Here is a 20030-nt window from a genome sequence, read left to right on the forward strand (position 1 = left end):
TATAGTGAAAGTGGTCAATCTATCCAAAACCACAACTTAAGCACAAAGACAAACTCCTTCAACATCTCATTGATTTATGCTTTTACCTACTGAACTGAAATTGTTGACTTCTCTTCTCTCAAATTCAGTGAAAGTGCATTCTGTCTCTGTCTCTGTCTCAGAAAACAGCTAAAGCTTCAACTTTAGAATGTAAACATTTATGGACCAATAACTGTAATGGACATTGACTGTATAATCTGACATTTTGCATAGTGAGTACTTTTGTCTTTGCTGTTTAATATCAAGTTGGATTTCGAATGCAGCGATTTATTGTGAACATTGCCACAAAATATTGTATGGAGGTTTAAATAATAAATAATAAATTAACACACTTGCTTTTGTTTATAAAACTACAAAACTAAGGTTTGTAGGTTTTTCTGTTTCCATCATCTGTAATGCATGTTGTTGTTGTGCCTATTTGTGTTTGTAAATGCACATTAAAAATGTAATTTGAAAGCTTATTTGGACTTCATTAGTCTGTGCCCTACTTTAAAGGAAAAAGAAAGGCAGGCTATTATGTAACTTTTCTACTGGTCTGGCCAACCAGAGATCAAACTGAGCTGTAACTGTTCAACTAAAGTAAGTTTGACACCACTTGGTTAACCTGCGCATTATGACGACAGAGTGGTCTTAATACATTTCTGTCACCGTATTTTTAGCCTCTAGGCTGATCATGATCACATGCAAATTCAATTAGTTGCTAAATAAAATTGCATATACAGAACCAGGGCTTCTGGAAACAATAGCAAACATGCGTGATGAGAGTAAGAAACTATTGCAGTTTCAAAGACAGATAAAATCTGTTATTTGAAATGAAAAATAAATTCATTTGTAAAGGGCAGTGAGCAGCATTTGGCAAAAATGACATATTAATGCCAGAGGACAATGATCAGACAGCTTCTAGCTGATAGGAAAGCATCAGTGACTGAATAACTGTTTGTTACAACCAAGGTTTGCAGAAGAGCATCTCTGAACACATGTCAAAACTTGAAGCAGATGGGCTGCACCACACTGGGTGTCACTCTTGCCATTTAAGAACAGGAAACAGGAGACATTGCATAGTACTGGTTGACTGGAAAAATGTTGCCTTATCTGAGTCTTGATTTCTGCTCCAACATTAATTCATTGTTCAGTTTTTTTCACCTCATTGTGACTGATGGTTGACTGACGGGAGACGAGGACCCACATTAGTAAATGAAAGCCTGAAACTCAAATCTTTGCTACTTGGCAAAAGGTCAACAAAAAGAGATCAGATGATGAAACCAATGCAAACAGACAAAATAGCAAATACAGGGAACAGAAGAGAGAGAGGAAAAAGGCTTACACAATAGTCCAACGACCAGGCGTGCGCGCACGCACACACACACACACACACACACACACACACACACACACACACACACACACACACACACACACACACACACACAATGCAGTTTAAAAAATGTTGTCAACCCCAACAAGTGGGCATGAGGAGTGGAGAGTTTAATGTTGCACTCAATTAATGTAGTTATCATCCTACACTACTGTTACCATTATTCTCTTGTTAAACCCCTTTAGAGTCTGTCAGCCGTTTAATATGTGTAACAGGTAACTTCAGACAACCATCATAAGTGAACATAGTTCATCACCGAATGCACAAATACCACATTGAACTCTAACTTTCACAAACCAGCTGCTTTCAAACCCTCAAGTTATGTAAGATGGAAAATCATCATCAGGGATCATTTGATTGTTATCAGCTCACAGTTCCACTTGTTCAGCTAACTCAGGTAACTTGCTTATCTGTGAAGTCACCATTAATGGTAGATGATGTAGATTTTAGACCAGGATTTGCAATTATCAAGTTGTTTTTACTTACTTCAATTTCACAAGGCAACAATGCACAAATGTATGTAGTTGCAAAAAGCATACTGTGTGAAATATTACAAGTGGTGGTTAATGAGGAAGGAAGGAAGCAACCTCCACTCTAAAAATGTAAATAGTCATCATGTATGTCAAAAATGTGAACACTCACTGGGAAAGGTAGTCTAAGGAGCTCGAAAAGAAAAGTGTCTGGCTTGAAGCTTCTTCAGTTCTAAGGTCAAATGGTGGAGAGTCCCATTTAAGCCCTATGAGAGTGTCTTCCTAAGAGGGACATGAACCCCCTGTTGATCCTCTACCTAGTCACACGAGACAAGGTGTGAAAATGGGTGTAGGTTACAATCAGCCAAGGTTTCAGGTGAACCCACTGTGAAACCTAGCTCCACCCTATCATGTGATTTCCTGAGGTCAAAAGGTCTAAATGTGAGTGGGCATCCTTCTTGGGGGACGCTCCTATAGGGCTTAAATCTGGGACTCTCCACCATTTGACCTTAGAGCTGAAGAAGCTTCTCGGATGAGAGGTGAAACATCTTGAAACAACTTAAAGAAGTCCAGACGCTTTTCTTTCCAAGCTCCTTAGACTACGATGACCTGAATGACTGAGAACCTTCACAGACATATTGGGAAAGGTAATAAATGCAACGTGACACAAGCACAAACACACTGTAACATGTTATTGATCTCTGCTTTCACCCACCTGTTGATTGGTCAGAGTCCAAAATAAGATATTGGTCTGCAGTCAGACACGCGTCAGACCTCGAAAGACTTAGCAACTTACACTTATGATGGTGAGTAACTTTTTACTTCACAGTAAATGTTGAAACAGGTTTTGAAAATGTAATTAACCTAAATATAAAACTGCAAAACAAAGCAGACTGTTCACTTATTGCTGAAGATAATTTAACATTTGATTTCTAAGGAATTTTTGTTTTCAGATTTTACCATATGTTTGAGTTTCATGTTTCTTGTGCAGCCTCTGCGTTTAGGGTAACAGTGGTGGTCAGCTGTTTAATGGCTGCAATATAAACTGTTTGCAATAAAACAGCTTTTCCTTTTTATTAAAGCTGTCATTGCTGTTGCTGCTGGCTCTGTCACCAGCCAGTCCTCAGGGCACTGTGAAGAAGCACTCAGAGGACAGAAATGGTAAAATGTAACTGGCATTATGAATTTGCAAAAGTGTCCTCAAAAGTCCTTTTGTGAAAATAAACAAGTGAGATTCACTTTTTTATACTAGCTCTAAAACTACTTAGAGATGAAATGCTCAGATAAACCCAGTGTACACTATGTGCTCAGGAGCAATAAGCACTAATCAAACAGCTAAAGACCAGGATTCGTCAGTCTAAAGGCTGCAACACACCAAACACTACAAATTCATCCTTGGATCATCAATTTACCTTGAGGCACTGGAATTGTTTATCTCCTGCTTAAATCTGAATTAACCCATTTAGAAATATCAGGAAATAACGAGACGTCCAGTTCATATTTTCATTTTTAATTATTATTATTTATTTATTTATTTTTTACCAAGATTTGGCTTAAACCTGATTTTAAAACCGTTTTAACTGACAGTCATAAGAAATTCTGAACTAAAAGAGAAATTTAAGATGAATTGAAACTACTAGGAGAAAATATCATAGTCAAGTTAAAATTGTGTCGACCTTATGGAAAGAGCAGTTTCTGAAGTTTCATCTTTTCACACATGCATATGATTATTTTTTTTAAAAAGGTTTTTGTTTTCTTTCGTACAGTGACCTCTCTGAACCCAGATCTGGACAGAGCTCCTGAAATGACAGACATCTCAGTTAACACATCAGTATATCAACATCTTTTGTTTCCAGCCAAGATGAAACAGAAAAGGCAGGCGTTTGATAATAAGGGCAACGTGAAATGGCATACCTGGAATGGTTCCCTCCCTGATGGAGCAGTGTCAATTTACAACACATATGTGGGACGTTTTGACTATGTCTGTAAACATGGATGCCATGCTGGCTTGTACAGCCATAGCTTGGGAGATTTCTGCCACTATCCCTATGGCGACAAAGAGTATCGTACAAACTCATTTGATATCCTTGTGAACAAAGATGACTTTGAGATCGTGGAGTGGAAGAAAGGTTCCTATGGTTCAGTGCCCGAACATGCAGTTAGAACATGTTCTAGTGATGAGGTTTATGTTGGAAAAAACGAGTATGGTCTAGGTAAAGTGCATCGTAGACACACTGCATTTTTTCTACCTTGGAGAGGTAAAGAATATTGGTACAAGTACTATGAGGTGCTGACCATTAATAGAGATATTGACAGTGAGATCATCTCTGATGTCAGATATAAAACTAACAACGCTAAAATCAGCAAGCATCCTCCTGAGACCATGCACATCTCTTCCAGTATTAACAATGGATGCAATCCAGTGACAAAAACAGTAACTCTTTCAAAGACAGTTAGAGATGAGAAAAGGTGGGACATTCACGCTTCTGTCTCGGTTGGTGTCACTAAGACTTTTACTGCAGGAGTCCCTGCCGTAGCATCCGGAAGCATTCAGGTTAGCGGTCAATTTACATTTGACTATTCAAATGGGGCAACTCATGCAGAAGATCACACCCACACTGTTGAAGTACAGGTCTCCGTCCCACCAAACCACTCCTGCAAAGTCAAAATGCTGGCTTATAAGTATGATGTAAACATCCCTTTTACTGCTCTCCTCACCCGAACCTACAGGAACACAGCAATGAAACGATCACACATCTCAGGGACATACTACAGCATCCAGACGGGAGAGGTCCTTGCTGTGGTAGAAAGATGTGAATACCTAACTTCTGCACAGCCATGCCCACAAAAGACATAATAACACAGTTGTAATCATGTGTATATACAAGTTAAGTTGTAAAGTAAAACTTAATATTCCAAATTTATGAATTGAGGAGGGGGCCTAAGGGTACATCGTTCGCCATCTTACAATGCTGTGATTGCAGCCATTCCCCAAGTCTCTGTGAATGGTACTCATGGCCATTAATCAGTGGTCTTTGATCAGTGGGTTTTGGTCAGTGGTTGTTGATCAATGGTCATGAGAATTTGCATATTTAAGATTAAGGAACTGACCTCCCCACCCATTGTTCCTTCAGTGGGCTGGTTTCAGTCATTATGCAAATGTACTGTTTATAAGATTGGGGAAACCTGCAGTCAGCTGAGACTGAAGACGTCACTTGGATGAGTGACGAAACGTTTCTCCCACAAAACACTACGTCCAGATGAACAGAATCAACTTTTTGGAGTGATACCAAAGTGCTTGCTTAAAGGGAATATGTAATTGTCAGGGTTTTCTCTATTGTATTATTTTATGGGTTTTACCTTACAATATAACAGTTGTTTTGAATTGAGGCTGTATAAAAACAAATTGAATTGAATTGAATTAAATAGCTGGACTGATGTTTGAATGCATACAAATTGGCAACTTTGCTCTACCTGCTTAGTTTTTATGAATCTATAAGAATAATTATCATGATAATTTTTTTCTTTGCTGGACTGTAGTATTTGATATCTTATTCAAGGAATTGGTCATTCACGAGACACTGTGACCCTCTTAAATCAGACTAAAAATAAAACTTCCTACCTTCCTTCCAAGATAATGTGATAAAGTAAAGGAAGAGCCACACTCTCCTTATCTCTGCCCATGTGCTCACTAATAATAAATAATTACATGTTGACTTACCAAGAATAAACTTTTTAGTGGTGTGATCACTACATCAGTTTTTAATTCTTCACAAAAAATTGTGAAAACTGTTTTTGTACCTGGCTTTCTTGTTGGGTGTGTTCAGTCAATCCAGCAGATGGCACTGAAACCTCATTAACTGCTCACCACAGCCTTTTTTTTTTATAATGAAAAAAAAGGCTAGTTTACTACTAGATTTACTAGTTTAGACACAGTTTTATTGAAACTGACATTTTAAGGTCAGTTAAGTTGACATTCAGCAACACTTTCATTTTCATCTAATGCATATAATCATAATTAAATGCTAAAAATAACAGTGTATACTTGTATCCTCTATACTTATATCTTCTATTTGAACAAGATAGAAATTTAGGAGTAACATGGCCTTACAAACCCAACAGTGAGATCTTAAGAGATCCACAGCCTACGGCTCTTTGATGGGGTGTCACAGGGTAAATGTAAAATAATAAAATAAATATTCTTCTGTAGCAATAACAAAGTATAACATAAATTGTTCTGTAGCAATTACACAAGAATATCCAGTAATGTCCCTGCCTACAATTACACACATTCACTTACCGAATATCGGGGGCATCTGCTGTGGCAAATGGGTTCAAGCCTTTTACCACAAACTTAGTCACTGCTCGGTGACATTCGTCTATCCTGGTCTGAAAGGAGACGCTAACGGTAGACTGCAGCGAAAACTGCCAGCATCTGAGCCAGACTCTGTCTGTCTCTCTCATCATGGTCGCCTAAATGCACAGTAATGGCAGGTTTTGTAATAAGGCAGATCGCGCTAACATAATATGCACTGTTAGTTGATTATTTACCTGCCGCATTAACGGGAGAGGACGTGCAAACGTTACCGCTGCTGCTGGGTTGAGATTCACGAGTCCGGAGTGGAATTAAAAACACGACATTCATTTTAAGGTTGTCGCGTGTTTTGTGAGCAAATGCTTTTGCATATTCGTAGTGTTTCCTCCCTTAAATGAAATATCTACTTTGCAAGTATTGCAAGTTGCCCTGTTGTCATCCGTTCTCGTAAAGTATGACCAAACTTTTGAGCGTTTGAGCCGCTTAGGCGCCGTGTTTCCTGCCAGGTAAAGGACGCTCAACAAGAACCGGGTTTCGATACCCATCCCTACTTGTGACCAAGTTTATTTAAACAAAGTCTTGAAAAAGCGAGTGTTGAAATAAGAAGAGAAAATGCTCTCAATTATGGAGACAGTCAAATGGTCTATTTATGTTTGATGTGTGCTTTACATTTGTGTGGCTGTTAATAAAGTTAGCGCGCTCTAGGGGGCGTATGCGTTCATCAAAATGGCCGATGGCTGATGTGTATTTTTTCCTCCCTAGAATATCGTCGGCGAAGTTTGCCATGTGCGTTAGATTTCACTGCGCATTTTCATACCTCTGCCAACAGGTTATGGGCCCAGGAAGCTAAGAAGTTTTCCGAAAGAGTCCATCTGTTTTTTTGCCACCGAGAGAAACGCCGCGACGTACTGTGCACTCGTGAGGATTAGCATACCATGCTAGCGCCATGAGCCGACGAGCCGCTGAGTGAAATAGCCGTTGGGCTCGGCTAGTTTTTGATGGAGACGAAAAGAATTACGAACTATGGGAGACGAAATTTTTGGGCCACCTTCGTTTGCAGGGTTTAAGAGACATTATTTTGAGGCAGCCTACCGACGTGGAGGGAGAAGAAGACGGAGCAAAGAATGCAGAGGCCTACGCGGAGCTGATCCAGTTTCTGGATGACAAAAGTTTGTCTCTTGTTATGCGAGAAGCAGCGGACGATCGACGGAAGGCGCTGGGGATTCTAAGAAACTATTATGCAGGTAAAGGAAAACCTCGTATAATTAGCCTGTATACAGAACTCACTTCGCTCCAAAAGCCCAGCAGTGAGAGTGTGACTGAGTATGTGATACGAGCAGAGACAATAATCACAGCCCTGAGGAATGCTGGTGAAACATTGAGTGATGGGCTATTGGTAGCAATGGTTTTGAAGGGACTGCCAGAATCGTTCAAACCGTTTGCTATCCATGTCACACAAAGTGAAGTTGAAGTGACTTTTGCTGAATTTAAAACTAAACTGCGAAGCTTTGAAGACACAGAGAAAATGCGCGCCGCAGCGTCAGATGACAACATCATGAAAGCACGTGCAAGACCGAGCGACAATTCCACGTTTGAAAAATCGAATGACCGTGGGGCCGGCAACGCAGACATAGTGTGTTTCAGATGCGGACTAAAAGGACACAAAGCCAGGACGTGTCAGCGCAAGCAGTGGTGCAGCGAGTGTAAAAGCACCACCCATCGGGACTCAACATGCAGACGGAGACGGCGGCAAGACAACGCACGGAAAGTTTCTGAGGAGTCGGGTAGCAAAGACTACGCATTCCGGGTAAGCAGCGAGGATGCAGCGTTCCAGTCAGAGCATGGCATCAACAAAAAGGGTCTGATGGTGGACACAGGGGCAACTTCGCATATTGTCACAGATATAACGAAGTTCAGGAGATTTGACGACAGTTTCCAGCCCAAGTCACACTACGTAGAGTTGGCTGACGGCACAAAGTGCACTGGAGTTGCAGAGCAAAGAGGGGAGGCAGAGTTTTGCTTGATGGACAGCAGGGGGCAGTGCCACAAAACAACCCTGAAACAGGCACTGTACATCCCATCGTATCCACAAGACATCTTCTCTGTGAAAGCAGCTACCTCAAATGGGGCAACTATGATCTTCAAGCAAGGAAAAGACACCCTGCGACACAAAGACAGTACAAGGTTCCCAATATATGAGTACAACAGACTGTACTACCTACAAACAGTAAACACTGAAGGTAAAGACCAGTGTAAGGGTTGCTATGACATGCAAACATGGCATGAAATTCTCAGTCACTGTAATTATGATGACATTCAGAAATTACAGGGGGTTGTTGATGGTATGGCAATCAAAGGAAAAACAGACAAATCTGTCTTGCATTGTGAAGTGTGCACGCAGGGAAAGTTTGTTCAAACTAGAAACAGGGACTGTTACGTCCCCACATAAAAGTCTAGGCGATGAGGGTGGGGGACAGTAACAGTTGGATCCAGGTGGAATGAAAAGAACGCCAGGCAGAGGTATTTAACATAAAATAGATCTTTATTGTAGGCAAACACCTCAATAATCATATAAATGGCAACAACAAAAGGAGACAGCACCGCTGCTATAATAAGAAATCAGGGAGGTCAACCCAAAGTGGTAATGACCACTCAACAAAGAAAGCAAACAATAAGGCTTCAACAGAAAGAGACAGCAACGCTGCTAACAAACAATATCCAGTCAGGCCACACAAACTAAGGAAGGCCGCCGTCACTCATGGGCAATCACTGCTCAGTTAAACACTACTCAAAGTGCCACACACCAGAAGGCTGGTCATACGCAGCAGGCTGTTCCACACCTAAGCCAGTAGCACGCTCTGACCAGCACAGAGGAAATCCACCAGAAACCTCTCCTTCCTCCTCCACACTGCTCTTCTCCAGCTTATATCACCCCTGAGGGTAATTGGTTGTAATGAGAGCAGATGAGCAGCAGGTGTGACCTAAAGGAGAGGGCAGGGGCAGAGAGAGACAAGGGGAGGGGCCAGAACGAAGGAGGAGGAGAGAGAGAAGACAACACCACGCCCACACACTCCCACAGCCTCCCAGGATGTAACATTCCCCCCACCCTAAATCCACACTATACAAAACCCAGAAGAAACTCATCACTATGCCCTGCGTGAGAGTGCATCAGCCACCAGATTTTCAGTCCCTTTCTTGTGCTGGATAATCAGATCATAATCCTGCACCAGCAAAGCCCAGCGCATTAGTCGTTGGTTGTGGTTGTACATGCGCTGGAGGAAAGTAAGGGGGTTGTGATCTGTATACACCGTTACCGGAAAGGAGCTAGAGCCCACATACACAGTGAAGTGCTGCAAGGCCATCAGCATCGCTAGAGCCTCTTTCTCTATGGTGGAATAGTTTAGCTGATGGCGCTTGTACTTTACAGAGTAGTAGCAGACTGGGTGACACACACCCTCTGCGTCGTCTTGTAATAGCACCGCACCAGCTCCGGTGGAACTGGCGTCGACTTCCAGCTTGAAAGGCTGAGAGAAGTTAGGGGCAGCCAGAACTGGGGCGCTGCAAAGGAGGGATTTTGCAGACTCGAATGCGTGCTGGCATTCCCCTGACCACTCAAAAGGGACTTTGGGGCTACATAGCCTTGTCAAAGGGGCCACAACTACCGCAAAGTTCTTGCAAAAACAGCGGTAGTATCCAGTCATGCCCAGGAACCGTTTTAACTCCCGCCTAGTGGCTGGGGCCGGGTAGCTGAGGATAGCCTCGACTTTTGCCTCCACTGGGCGTACCCGCCCGAAACCCACCTGTTTCCCCAGGTACATGACTGTCGCTTTGGCGAACTCGCACTTAGCGAGATTTAGAGTCAACGAGGCGTCAGCCAGTCGCTGAAATACTGATCGTAGGATGGCCACATGCTCTTCCCACGTGGCTGTGTATATCACCACATCATCCAAGTACACATTACATTGAGGCACGTCTCCTACAACCAGCTGCATCAACCGCTGAAATGTGGCCGGAGCGTTTTTCATGCCAAACGCCATCACGGTGTACTGCATGAAATGGTCGGGTGTGACAAATGCAGAAATGTCAGAGGCTCTGGGGGTCAAAGGCACCTGCCAATATCCTTTAAGAAGGTCCAGTTTGGAAATAAATGTGGCAGGACCTATGTTGTCAATGCAGTCCTCCATACGAGGAAGTGGAAAAGAATCGGCGACAGTCACCGCATTTACCCTACGGTAGTCGGTGCAGAAACGTGGGGTGCCATCAGACTTGGGCGTAAGTAAACATGGAGAGCTCCAAGGGCTGTGACTCGGTTTCGCCAAACCATTCTCCGCTAGATAACTGACCTCCTTCCTCATCACCTCGCGCTTTCCCATAGGGCAGCGGTACGCGTGCTGTTTGATTGGGGTTGCGTCCCCAACATCGATATCATGTTCACAAACATTAGTACGCGAGGGCACATCACCAAAGAGAGAGGGGTAAGAGTGCAGTAGATTAAGCACATCTTCGCATTGTGAAGGGGACAGATGAGACAGGTGGGCCGTTACTTCGGCTAAGTAAGCTGAATTCGCCAACCGTCCACACTGTTGTCCCTCAGAAAGTATATGCAGATCGTCATCAGCACTGGCCTCTACACTCAGCACGGTGGCGGAGACAGAGCTGGAGGTTGCCGCACTGGCAACAGTCTCATGGGTTTCCCTATCATGGTAGGGTTTTAACATGTTGATGTGGCACAGGCGTGTTTTCCTCCTGCGCTCTGGGGTACTGAGAACATAATCTGTCTCAGACACTTTCCTCACTATGACGTACGGTCCCGCGAAACGGGCCGTAAGAGCAGAGCCAGGCACCGGTAGCAACACTAAAACCTTGTCCCCAGCCTGAAAATGCCTTTTCACAGCCTTTCTGTCATGCCACGTCTTCATGCACGCCTGGGCAGTACACAGGGCCTCTTTAGCTAATGAGGTAGCACGTTGCCAACGATCCTTACATGTCTTTACAAAATCTGCCACGTTAGTTTTTGGAGCACCCCCACTAAGGAACCTCTCTTTCAACATCTTTAGCGGGCCCCGCACCTCGCGGCCAAACACAAGTGTAGCTGGGCTGAATCCTAAGGACTCTTGCTTAACATTGCGTATTGCAAACAGTACAAAGGGGACACCCTCATCCCAGCTTCTGCCCGTGTCATGGCAGTACTTTTTTAGCATGGCCTTAAGTGTTTGGTGCCAACGCTCAAGTGCACCCTGCGACTCTGGGTGATAAGCACTAGACACAGAATGAGAGACGCCCAGGGAAGCTAAAGTCTGTTTAAATGCTCGAGATAAGAAATTAGTTCCCTGGTCTGTTTGCACTGTTTTTGGAAGACCAAAGGTGGTGAAAAACTTGATTAGCGTCTTAGTAATGTTTGCAGTGGTGACCCTCCGCAGAGGAATTGCTTCGGGGAACCACGTGGACAAACACATTATGGTCAACAAAAACTGATTGCCTGCTCGTGTTCTTGGTAACGGACCAACACAATCGACCAAAACATGCTCGAATGGCTCACCAACAGCTGGTATTGGACATAGTGGGGCGGGGGGCACAGTTTGATTTGGTTTGCCCACCAGTTGACACGTATGACAAGTATTACAGTACTTCGCAACATCTGTCTTCATTGCCGGCCAGAAGAAGTGCTGCAGAATACGGTCATATGTTTTAGTTATCCCCAAATGTCCTGACCATGAATGGTCATGGGCTAACTGTAGCACGTGCTGACGTAAACTAGCCGGGACCACTATCTGTTGGACTACACTCCAGTCCTCCCCTGGCTTTGAGGTCCACCTGCGCATTAGCAATCCATCACATACAACAAATGTCTGCTTCCTGTCTCCTGCCAGATGATCACTCTCATCTACGGCAGCAAAACATTTGGTTAACGATGGGTCTGCTTTCTGAGCGATAATAAGGGCCTCCCGTGTGAGGAGAGGGGGGGCTTCGGGTTCAGGAGCAGGCTCAGCCACTTCTTGAGCCAGTTCCTTGGCATCAGGACCCACCTCCCCCTCCTCAGAGGGCATCACATCCATCCCCAGCATAGAGCCGACCACTGACCCTGACAAGTCAACCACTTCTCCCTGCCGATGGGCCTGTGACCGGGTAAGAACACCTACGGGAAATACATCCGGGTGCTGCCGGTTTAAAACATCTGGCCAGGGGCTTGGGTCAGGGGTCTTTGTAACCTCTGGGGCAGGATAAACCTTCCCGCCTGCAATGTCATTGCCCATTATGAAGTCCACACCATCAATCGGGAAACAAGGACACACAGCTACAGGAAAAATGCCACTTACTAGGTCACTCTGCACCCAAATTTGATGGAGGGGGGCTGGCACATAAGTCATTCCAACGCCCCTAACAATAACATCAGTGCCGCTGGCGGTCTTTTCATCAAAGGCAAGTGCACTAGCCAGTATGAGGGACTGTGAACCACCTGTGTCGCGTAGAATGGTCACAGTACGCCCATCTCCAGGCTTACCAGAGAGTGACACCGCTCCTTTGAAAATGAAAGGTTTAAAACATTCGTCAGGCGTTTCAGTGCTAAGTGGTCTACTACCAGAAGAAGCGTTTTTAATCAGCCCTATCCCTTTTGGTTTACGTGGTGTTGAAACTGGCTGTCTTTGCCTGTAGGCCTCGCAATCCGCTATTAAATGGCCGGATTTAAAACAATAGAAACATTTCCGGTCTGACCTGGGACGAGGCACAGGCACCTCTCTCCTTGTGTCTTGCTCACCACTAGCCTTTGCTAGTATGTCGCGTCGCTCATGCTTAACAACACTGGTTTTATGGACGAGTGCGAACTCGTCAGCCAGGGTCGCGGTCTGCTGCAACGTGGAGACCTTCTGCTCATTCAGATATACCGCCATCCGCTCGGTGACGCAATTTTTGAACTCCTCAATGAGAATCAATTCCCGTACCGAAGCTAGGTCTGCAGCTTTACAGGCCATACACCACCGATCAAAGAGGATACTCTTTTCTCTTGCGAAATCCAGGAAGGATTGACCCTGCACCTTTTTCAGCCCCCGAAATCGCTGCCTGTAAGCCTCGGGAACTAGTTCATAGGCTAACAGGATTGCACTTTTCAGTTTGTCGTAGTCCAAGCTGCATTCAGCGGACAACGAGGAACAAACTTCCTGCGCCTTGCCCACCAGCTTGCACTGTAGCAGGATGGCCCACGCATCCCGCGGCCAACGCAAGGCTGTCGCTATCCGCTCAAACGATTCAAAATAAATCTCCACCTCAGTGTCACGAAATGCAGGGACCAGACGACTATTCCTTCCTACATCAAACTGAACGTCTGTATGTGACAGCGAAGCCACCACAGGAGGGATGGAGGCCTGCTGGAGTTCCAGCTGTCGCAGCTTGACCTTCGTCTCCGCCTCCACTTTCATCAGCTCAACCTCTCTAGCCCTAGCCAGTTCTGCGTCCAAACGCCTAAGCTCTATCTCCCTCTTCAGCTGGAACTCTCTCTCGCTCTGCTCCTTCTCCAGCTGGAGGCGAGCTAGACGGACTTTGAGCCTAGCATCCTGCTTAGAACCCTCTGATGACTGGATGGAGAGTGGATCAAAACGGGGCAGCGTCATAGGCCCCCCCTCGGGCAACCCCTGGTCCATAGGTGTGGACACTGCTGGTTCTACAACCTGGCCTCGAACAGGAGGCGCCGCACTTGGTCCAGCCGGACCGGGTGTGCTCGGAGGTTCTTGCATTACAACCACCCTCTTCTCCAACAACCCGGACACCAGAGCGGCTTTCAGCTCGGCTTTGCGTAGACCAGTGGAGACACTGATCCCGTAATGTGTAGCCAGCTCATGCAGATCCCTCTTCCTACAAACATCTAGCAGGGCAAGCGACGGCTCTGCTGTAAACCCAGCAATATCAAAAGTGGCCATGAAAACCCAAAATGGCCTGCCAAAACACAAGCAAACCACTAAAAGGCCACACACACACACACACACACAATGCCTTCACTACAGAACTACACACAGGCGAAAGAGAAATGTGTTGTGTCAAAAAGTCAACCATTAATTGAAAAGCCCACACTCCCCCCAGTCCTGCCTGCTCAGAATCTAGCCTGTCCTAGCTTCTGGAGCGTACCAGGCTCGAGGCCACTTTAAAGGCGAATCATCAAGTGCCAAAAGGCACCGACAAGCCTACCCCCAACAGAGAATTAATCCCCACCCGGGTTTGCTCTGAAAATAAAAAAGGCAAAACAAAAAATGAGTGTCCGAAGGAAGAGCAAATGCTCAGCTAGACACTCCCCTGTGCTAGCCGGGGAGAGCAGCAGCTAGCCAAACGACCTTCACACAACACACAAACACCTGTTCACACTTGTAATCAACCCAATTCCTTTCATTCCGATCCCGGACGAGCCCCCACTTTGTTACGTCCCCACATAAAAGTCTAGGCGATGAGGGTGGGGGACAGTAACAGTTGGATCCAGGTGGAATGAAAAGAACGCCAGGCAGAGGTATTTAACATAAAATAGATCTTTATTGTAGGCAAACACCTCAATAATCATATAAATGGCAACAACAAAAGGAGACAGCACCGCTGCTATAATAAGAAATCAGGGAGGTCAACCCAAAGTGGTAATGACCACTCAACAAAGAAAGCAAACAATAAGGCTTCAACAGAAAGAGACAGCAACGCTGCTAACAAACAATATCCAGTCAGGCCACACAAACTAAGGAAGGCCGCCGTCACTCATGGGCAATCACTGCTCAGTTAAACACTACTCACAAAGTGCCACACACCAGAAGGCTGGTCATACGCAGCAGGCTGTTCCACACCTAAGCCAGTAGCACGCTCTGACCAGCACAGAGGAAATCCACCAGAAACCTCTCCTTCCTCCTCCACACTGCTCTTCTCCAGCTTATATCACCCCTGAGGGTAATTGGTTGTAATGAGAGCAGATGAGCAGCAGGTGTGACCTAAAGGAGAGGGCAGGGGCAGAGAGAGACAAGGGGAGGGGCCAGAACGAAGGAGGAGGAGAGAGAGAAGACAACACCACGCCCACACACTCCCACAGCCTCCCAGGATGTAACAGGGACCCTGATGCACGAGCCAAAACCGCCTTAGAGCTGGTACACACAGACCTAGCTGGTCCAGTAGACCCAGAGTCCAGAGATGGATATAGATTTGCACTATCATTCACTGATGACTATTCCAGTGCGGTGTTTGTGTATTTTCTGAAAAACAAGAGTGACACAGCAAAAGCGACACAGAAGTTTTTGGCTGATACAGCCCCGTATGGGCAAGTTAAATGTATCAGGTCTGACAATGGAACAGAGTTTATGGGAAATGAGTATCAGGCACTCCTTAGCAAAAATGGAATCAGGCATGAGACCTCAGCACCATACTCACCACACAAAAATAGTACTGCAGAACGCAATTGGCGCACTCTTTTTGATATGGCCAGGTGTATGTTAATAGAGAAGCAGTTACCTAAAGAGTTGTGGACTTACGCAGTGCAAACAGCAGCTGTAGTGAGGAATAGATGTTTTAACAGACGCACAGGACAGACACCATGTTTGATGCTGACAGGAAGAAGGCCAAACCTTTCCAGGATGCAGACATTTGGGTCAGTGTGTTATGCCTACAGGCAGAACAAGAGAAAACTAGACTCAAGGTGTGAGAAAGGAATTTTTGTTGGCTATGACAAGAACAGTCCAGCTTATATGGTCTACTACCCAGACAGTGGGAAAGTACAGAAGCATAGACTGGTGAAGTTTGAGACTAAAACAAGAGTAGAGAGACAAACACAGACTGACCAGGTGCCAGATGATGAGGGTGACTTTGAGACACCAAACAGGTTTACCAAGACCAGAGAACAGACTGATGTGAGTACAGAACACACAGATACTCAAGAACAGATCCCAGTAAGCATGTCTGAGATGAGCAGCCAGTCACAGGAGAATGAACTCGACTGCGAGGCTGCAAGGTATCCTTCCAGAGTGAGAAAAAGGCCTGGGTATTTAAGTGAATATGTTACTGACAAGGAGGATTGTGATCAAGTACTTACAAACATGGATTATTGTTACAGAGCAATGTGTAACATTCCCCAAACATTCAAGGAAGCAATAACTTCATCTAACTCAGAGAAATGGGTCAGTGCAATGGATGAAGAGATGCAATCACTAAGTGAAAATGACACATTTACCTTAACCACTTTGCCTGAGGGTAAGAAGACAGTGGGGGGTAGATGGGTGTACGCAGTCAAAAACAATGTTGATGGATCTGAGAAGTACAAGGCACGTTATGTTGCTAAAGGATATAGTCAGAGGATAGGTGTGGATTATGAAGAAACATTTTCCCCTACTGCTAACCTGACTAGTATCAGAGTGTTGATGCAAAAGGCAGCACAAGAAAACATGCTTTTACACCAGATGGATGTTAAAGCTGCCTATCTTCACGCACCAATAGATTGTGAGGTATTCATGGAACAACCTGAGGGTTATGAGGTAAAATCCGACACAAATGAAAAACTTGTGTGCAAGTTGAAAAAGTCGCTATATGGGCTAAAACAATCAGGCCGAAATTGGAACAAGTTGTTGCATGAATATCTGAGTGAGAACAACTTTGTGCAGAACCCCACTGACCATTGTGTTTACACAAAAATGACAGAAAATAAGAAGGTGATTCTGACAGTATGGGTGGATGACCTGATCATTGCTGCTAGTGATGAAAGTGAACTAACTGTTGTGAAGAAAATGCTTGCAGCAAAATTCAAAATGAAGGATTTGGGTAAACTGAGACATTTCATTGGTATAGATTTTGACCAGAGTGATAACTGTGTAAAAATGTCACAAAAACAATATGTGGAAAAAATACTTGAAAGATTCAACATGCAGGATTGTAAAGAAAGACAGACACCCTGTGAGCAAAAACTGAACTATGCTGATGATGCAGAAATGATGAGTGATGTCAAAAGGTACAGAGAGGCAGTTGGTAATCTGATCTATTTGGCTACATGCACAAGACCAGACTTGAGTTTTATAGTCAGTAAACTTTCACAGTACTTTACTGAGCCAACTGAAGACCAATGGACTACAGTAAAACATGTACTGAGGTATCTGAAAGGGACAACCGAGAAAGAACTGTGTTACAGGAAATGTGACAACAAAGAACTGAGGTTGTGGGCATACAGCGATGCTGATTGGGCAGCTGATGTAACAGACAGACGGAGTACAACTGGTTATTGCATAAGCTTGTCTGTAGATGGTCCTTTAATCTCATGGAAAACCAAAAGACAACCTACTGTTGCATTATCTACCTGTGAAGCGGAGTACATGGCTTTAGCTGCAACCCTACAAGAAGTTTTGTACCTAATGCAACTGTTACAAGGTATTGATGGACAAAAATATGCACCGCCAAAAGTTCATGAAGATAATCAGGGTGCCATTGCGTTGGCGAAGAATCCTGTGACGAGACAGAGATGTAAACATGTTGACATAAAGTACCACTTTGTGAGGTCAACTGTGAGTGCAGGAAAAATAACTCTGGATTATTGTTCAACAGAAGAGATGGTTGCAGATGTAATGACAAAACCTGCAACAAAAGTTAAGTTGTTCAAGTTTGAGAAGTTTATGTTCGGGCATTAACATGGTATACGGACATGTATACAGTACTGAGGAAGAAACCTTTTGTTTGTTGTTTTTTGTTTGCTTAAGAGCATCATAATATGAGAGCAAGTGGGGGTGTTGAAATAAGAAGAGAAAATGCTCTCAATTATGGAGACAGTCAAATGGTCTATTTATGTTTGATATGTGCTTTACATTTGTGTGGCTGTTAATAAAGTTAGTGCGCTCTAGGGGGCGTATGCGTTCATCAAAATGGCCAATGGCTGATGTGTATTTTTTCCTCCCTAGAATATCGTCGGCGAAGTTTGCCATGTGCGTTAGATTTCACTGCGCATTTTCATACCTCTGCCAACAGCGAGCAAATGCAGGTCAGCTGCTCTTTGTAACTTCCAGATAACCTGTTAATGTCAGCGACTGCAGTCATCCTGTTGATTCTACTCAGACTCGGTTATCTTGTAATATTCTATTTACGTCAAAGGTTTAACTGACTGATGAAATACACATTGCTCCACATAAAATACATATCATCTGACACATTATTAACTTTCTAAGCTTATTGAATACAAAGTCATCAGCAGCAGTCGTGATAAGAAAGCGTTTTGATTTGCTTTCTTCCTGCTCAATGATAAACCTCCAACTGTTAAATGTTTAACAGCTAAACACAAGAGGTTTTTGGGTCAATTTTGTGTTCTCCATTCTTTAAGCACCGGTTCGAGCACCGTTTAAGCACCGGCACCGTTTCAAAAGTACCGGTTTGGTACTGGTATCGGATAAAACCTAAACGATACGCATCCCTAATCATGATTCAACCATTCTTTGATTAAAGGTATAATGTGTGGGGATTATATCATTTTAATATCATGTTTATTCATCCGTATCCTTTTTATTCGTTTATATCCTTTTTATTAAGCTTTGAAACTGATTCAAAGCAAACAAAAATGGTAAAATGATGTTAAGAGAAGAAAAACAAGATTGACATTATTAGACATACTGGAACTGGATTCGACGGGGTTTTCTAAGAAATTCACATTAGCTGACAATAGCCTCAGTTTTCTCCTATTTCTGTTTTCTTTTTTCCTATTTCTGTTTTCTTTTTTCCTATTTTCGTTGTGTTTTGTGTGGTTTGCTGCGTTTTTCTGTTCAGTGGAACTGGATTGGACCGGACAATGCTTGAATTTTTCTAGAAGTTCACATCGATCGACCACAGCCTGGATTTCTCCAATCTGAATATTATCATATGTCCCAGTGATTGACGTTGTGTGGATCTCTCCATCACCGTAAGTACGCCTGAGGAGTGCTGTGAATGAAATATCAACTTTTTCTTTGTGCCGAACAGTGGAAAATTTACAGGAGTGGTTTGGTGGCATGGTAAGCTCCACAGAGGCAGTGTCAGTCATACTCTCTGTCACAGTGGCTCCCTTTGTAAACTGAAACTGCACCTCTGTGCTGACTTCAACAGTTCCTCCCACAAGGAGTGGAATGCCAGCCTTAATGGTTGTGTTAGCCCCAAACTTGACAGAAAAGGCGAAGTCCCACCTCTGCTGCACCTCATATGTCTTTGAGAGTGTCACTGTTTTCACTACTTTGTGACATTCATAGTTGCTGATGGTTGCTTCATGCATGACCTCAGGAGGAAATTTGAAGACTTTAGAATCATCATTGTTGTATCTGACATTGTAAATCGTCTGGCTGATTACATTTTCACTGATGGTCAAGACCTTATACTTCTTGTATGAATATTCTTTATCCTTATAAGGCAAGTAGAAAACCTTATCTTTAGTGGACACCTTCCCCAGTCCATATTCGTTCTTGCCCACATATATTTGCTTCCCTGGGCAGACTGAATTCTTCGGTACTGAACCATACGAATCAGCATTCCACTCCAGGATCTCAAAGTTGTCTTTGTTAACCAATATTTCAAATTGAAAACTTCTCTTTTCTATTGCGCTAGGATAGTAGCAATATCGACCCTTGCTGGGCGTATAAAAGCCAGCGTCACACTTGTACTTACAGATATAATCAACTCGATTAGTATAGCCATTGTAAAGTGAGACAGCATTCCTTGGAAGAGAGTTTTTCCAGGTCACCCACATCAGGTTAGTGCCACTGATAGGGACAACGGAGGACGACTGAACTTGCCTCTTCTGTCTGAAGTTATGAACACTTAAAAGTGGCAGATTTGTTTGCATCGGTCTGTTCACTGAAGTTTGAGGGATGCCACTGGAATC

General features: G+C 44.0%; 1 protein-coding gene and 1 pseudogene across 1 annotated transcript; one reads left to right on the plus strand and one right to left on the minus strand.

Annotated features, from left to right (window-relative positions):
• Nucleotides 1-2640: 2640 nt before the first annotated feature.
• Nucleotides 2641-6921, plus strand: LOC146563084 (natterin-3-like). Its single transcript, XM_085295463.1, has 3 exons — nt 2641-2690; nt 2967-3045; nt 3651-6921. Exons 1-3 carry the CDS (start codon nt 2685-2687, stop codon nt 4739-4741), a joined length of 1176 nt encoding a protein of 391 aa, XP_085151589.1. The 5' UTR covers nt 2641-2684; the 3' UTR covers nt 4742-6921.
• An 11804-nt stretch (nt 6922-18725) lies between these two features.
• On the minus strand, nt 18726-19981 carry LOC146563085 (natterin-3 pseudogene; annotated as a pseudogene).
• Between the last annotated feature and the right edge of the window lie 49 nt (nt 19982-20030).

Source organism: Mchenga conophoros, linkage group LG12 (assembly GCF_057382185.1).
Source record: "Mchenga conophoros isolate Kocher_MC1m ecotype Shallow Benthic linkage group LG12, M_conophoros_male_GT1.1, whole genome shotgun sequence".
Lineage (NCBI taxonomy): Eukaryota > Metazoa > Chordata > Actinopteri > Cichliformes > Cichlidae > Mchenga > Mchenga conophoros.

Excerpts from the sequence above, each read along its gene's own strand:
- LOC146563084 (XM_085295463.1), top strand. Across the intron at positions 3,046-3,650 it reads GCACTCAGAGGACAGAAATG|TGACCTCTCTGAACCCAGAT; the intron begins GTAAAATGTAAC and ends TCTTTCGTACAG.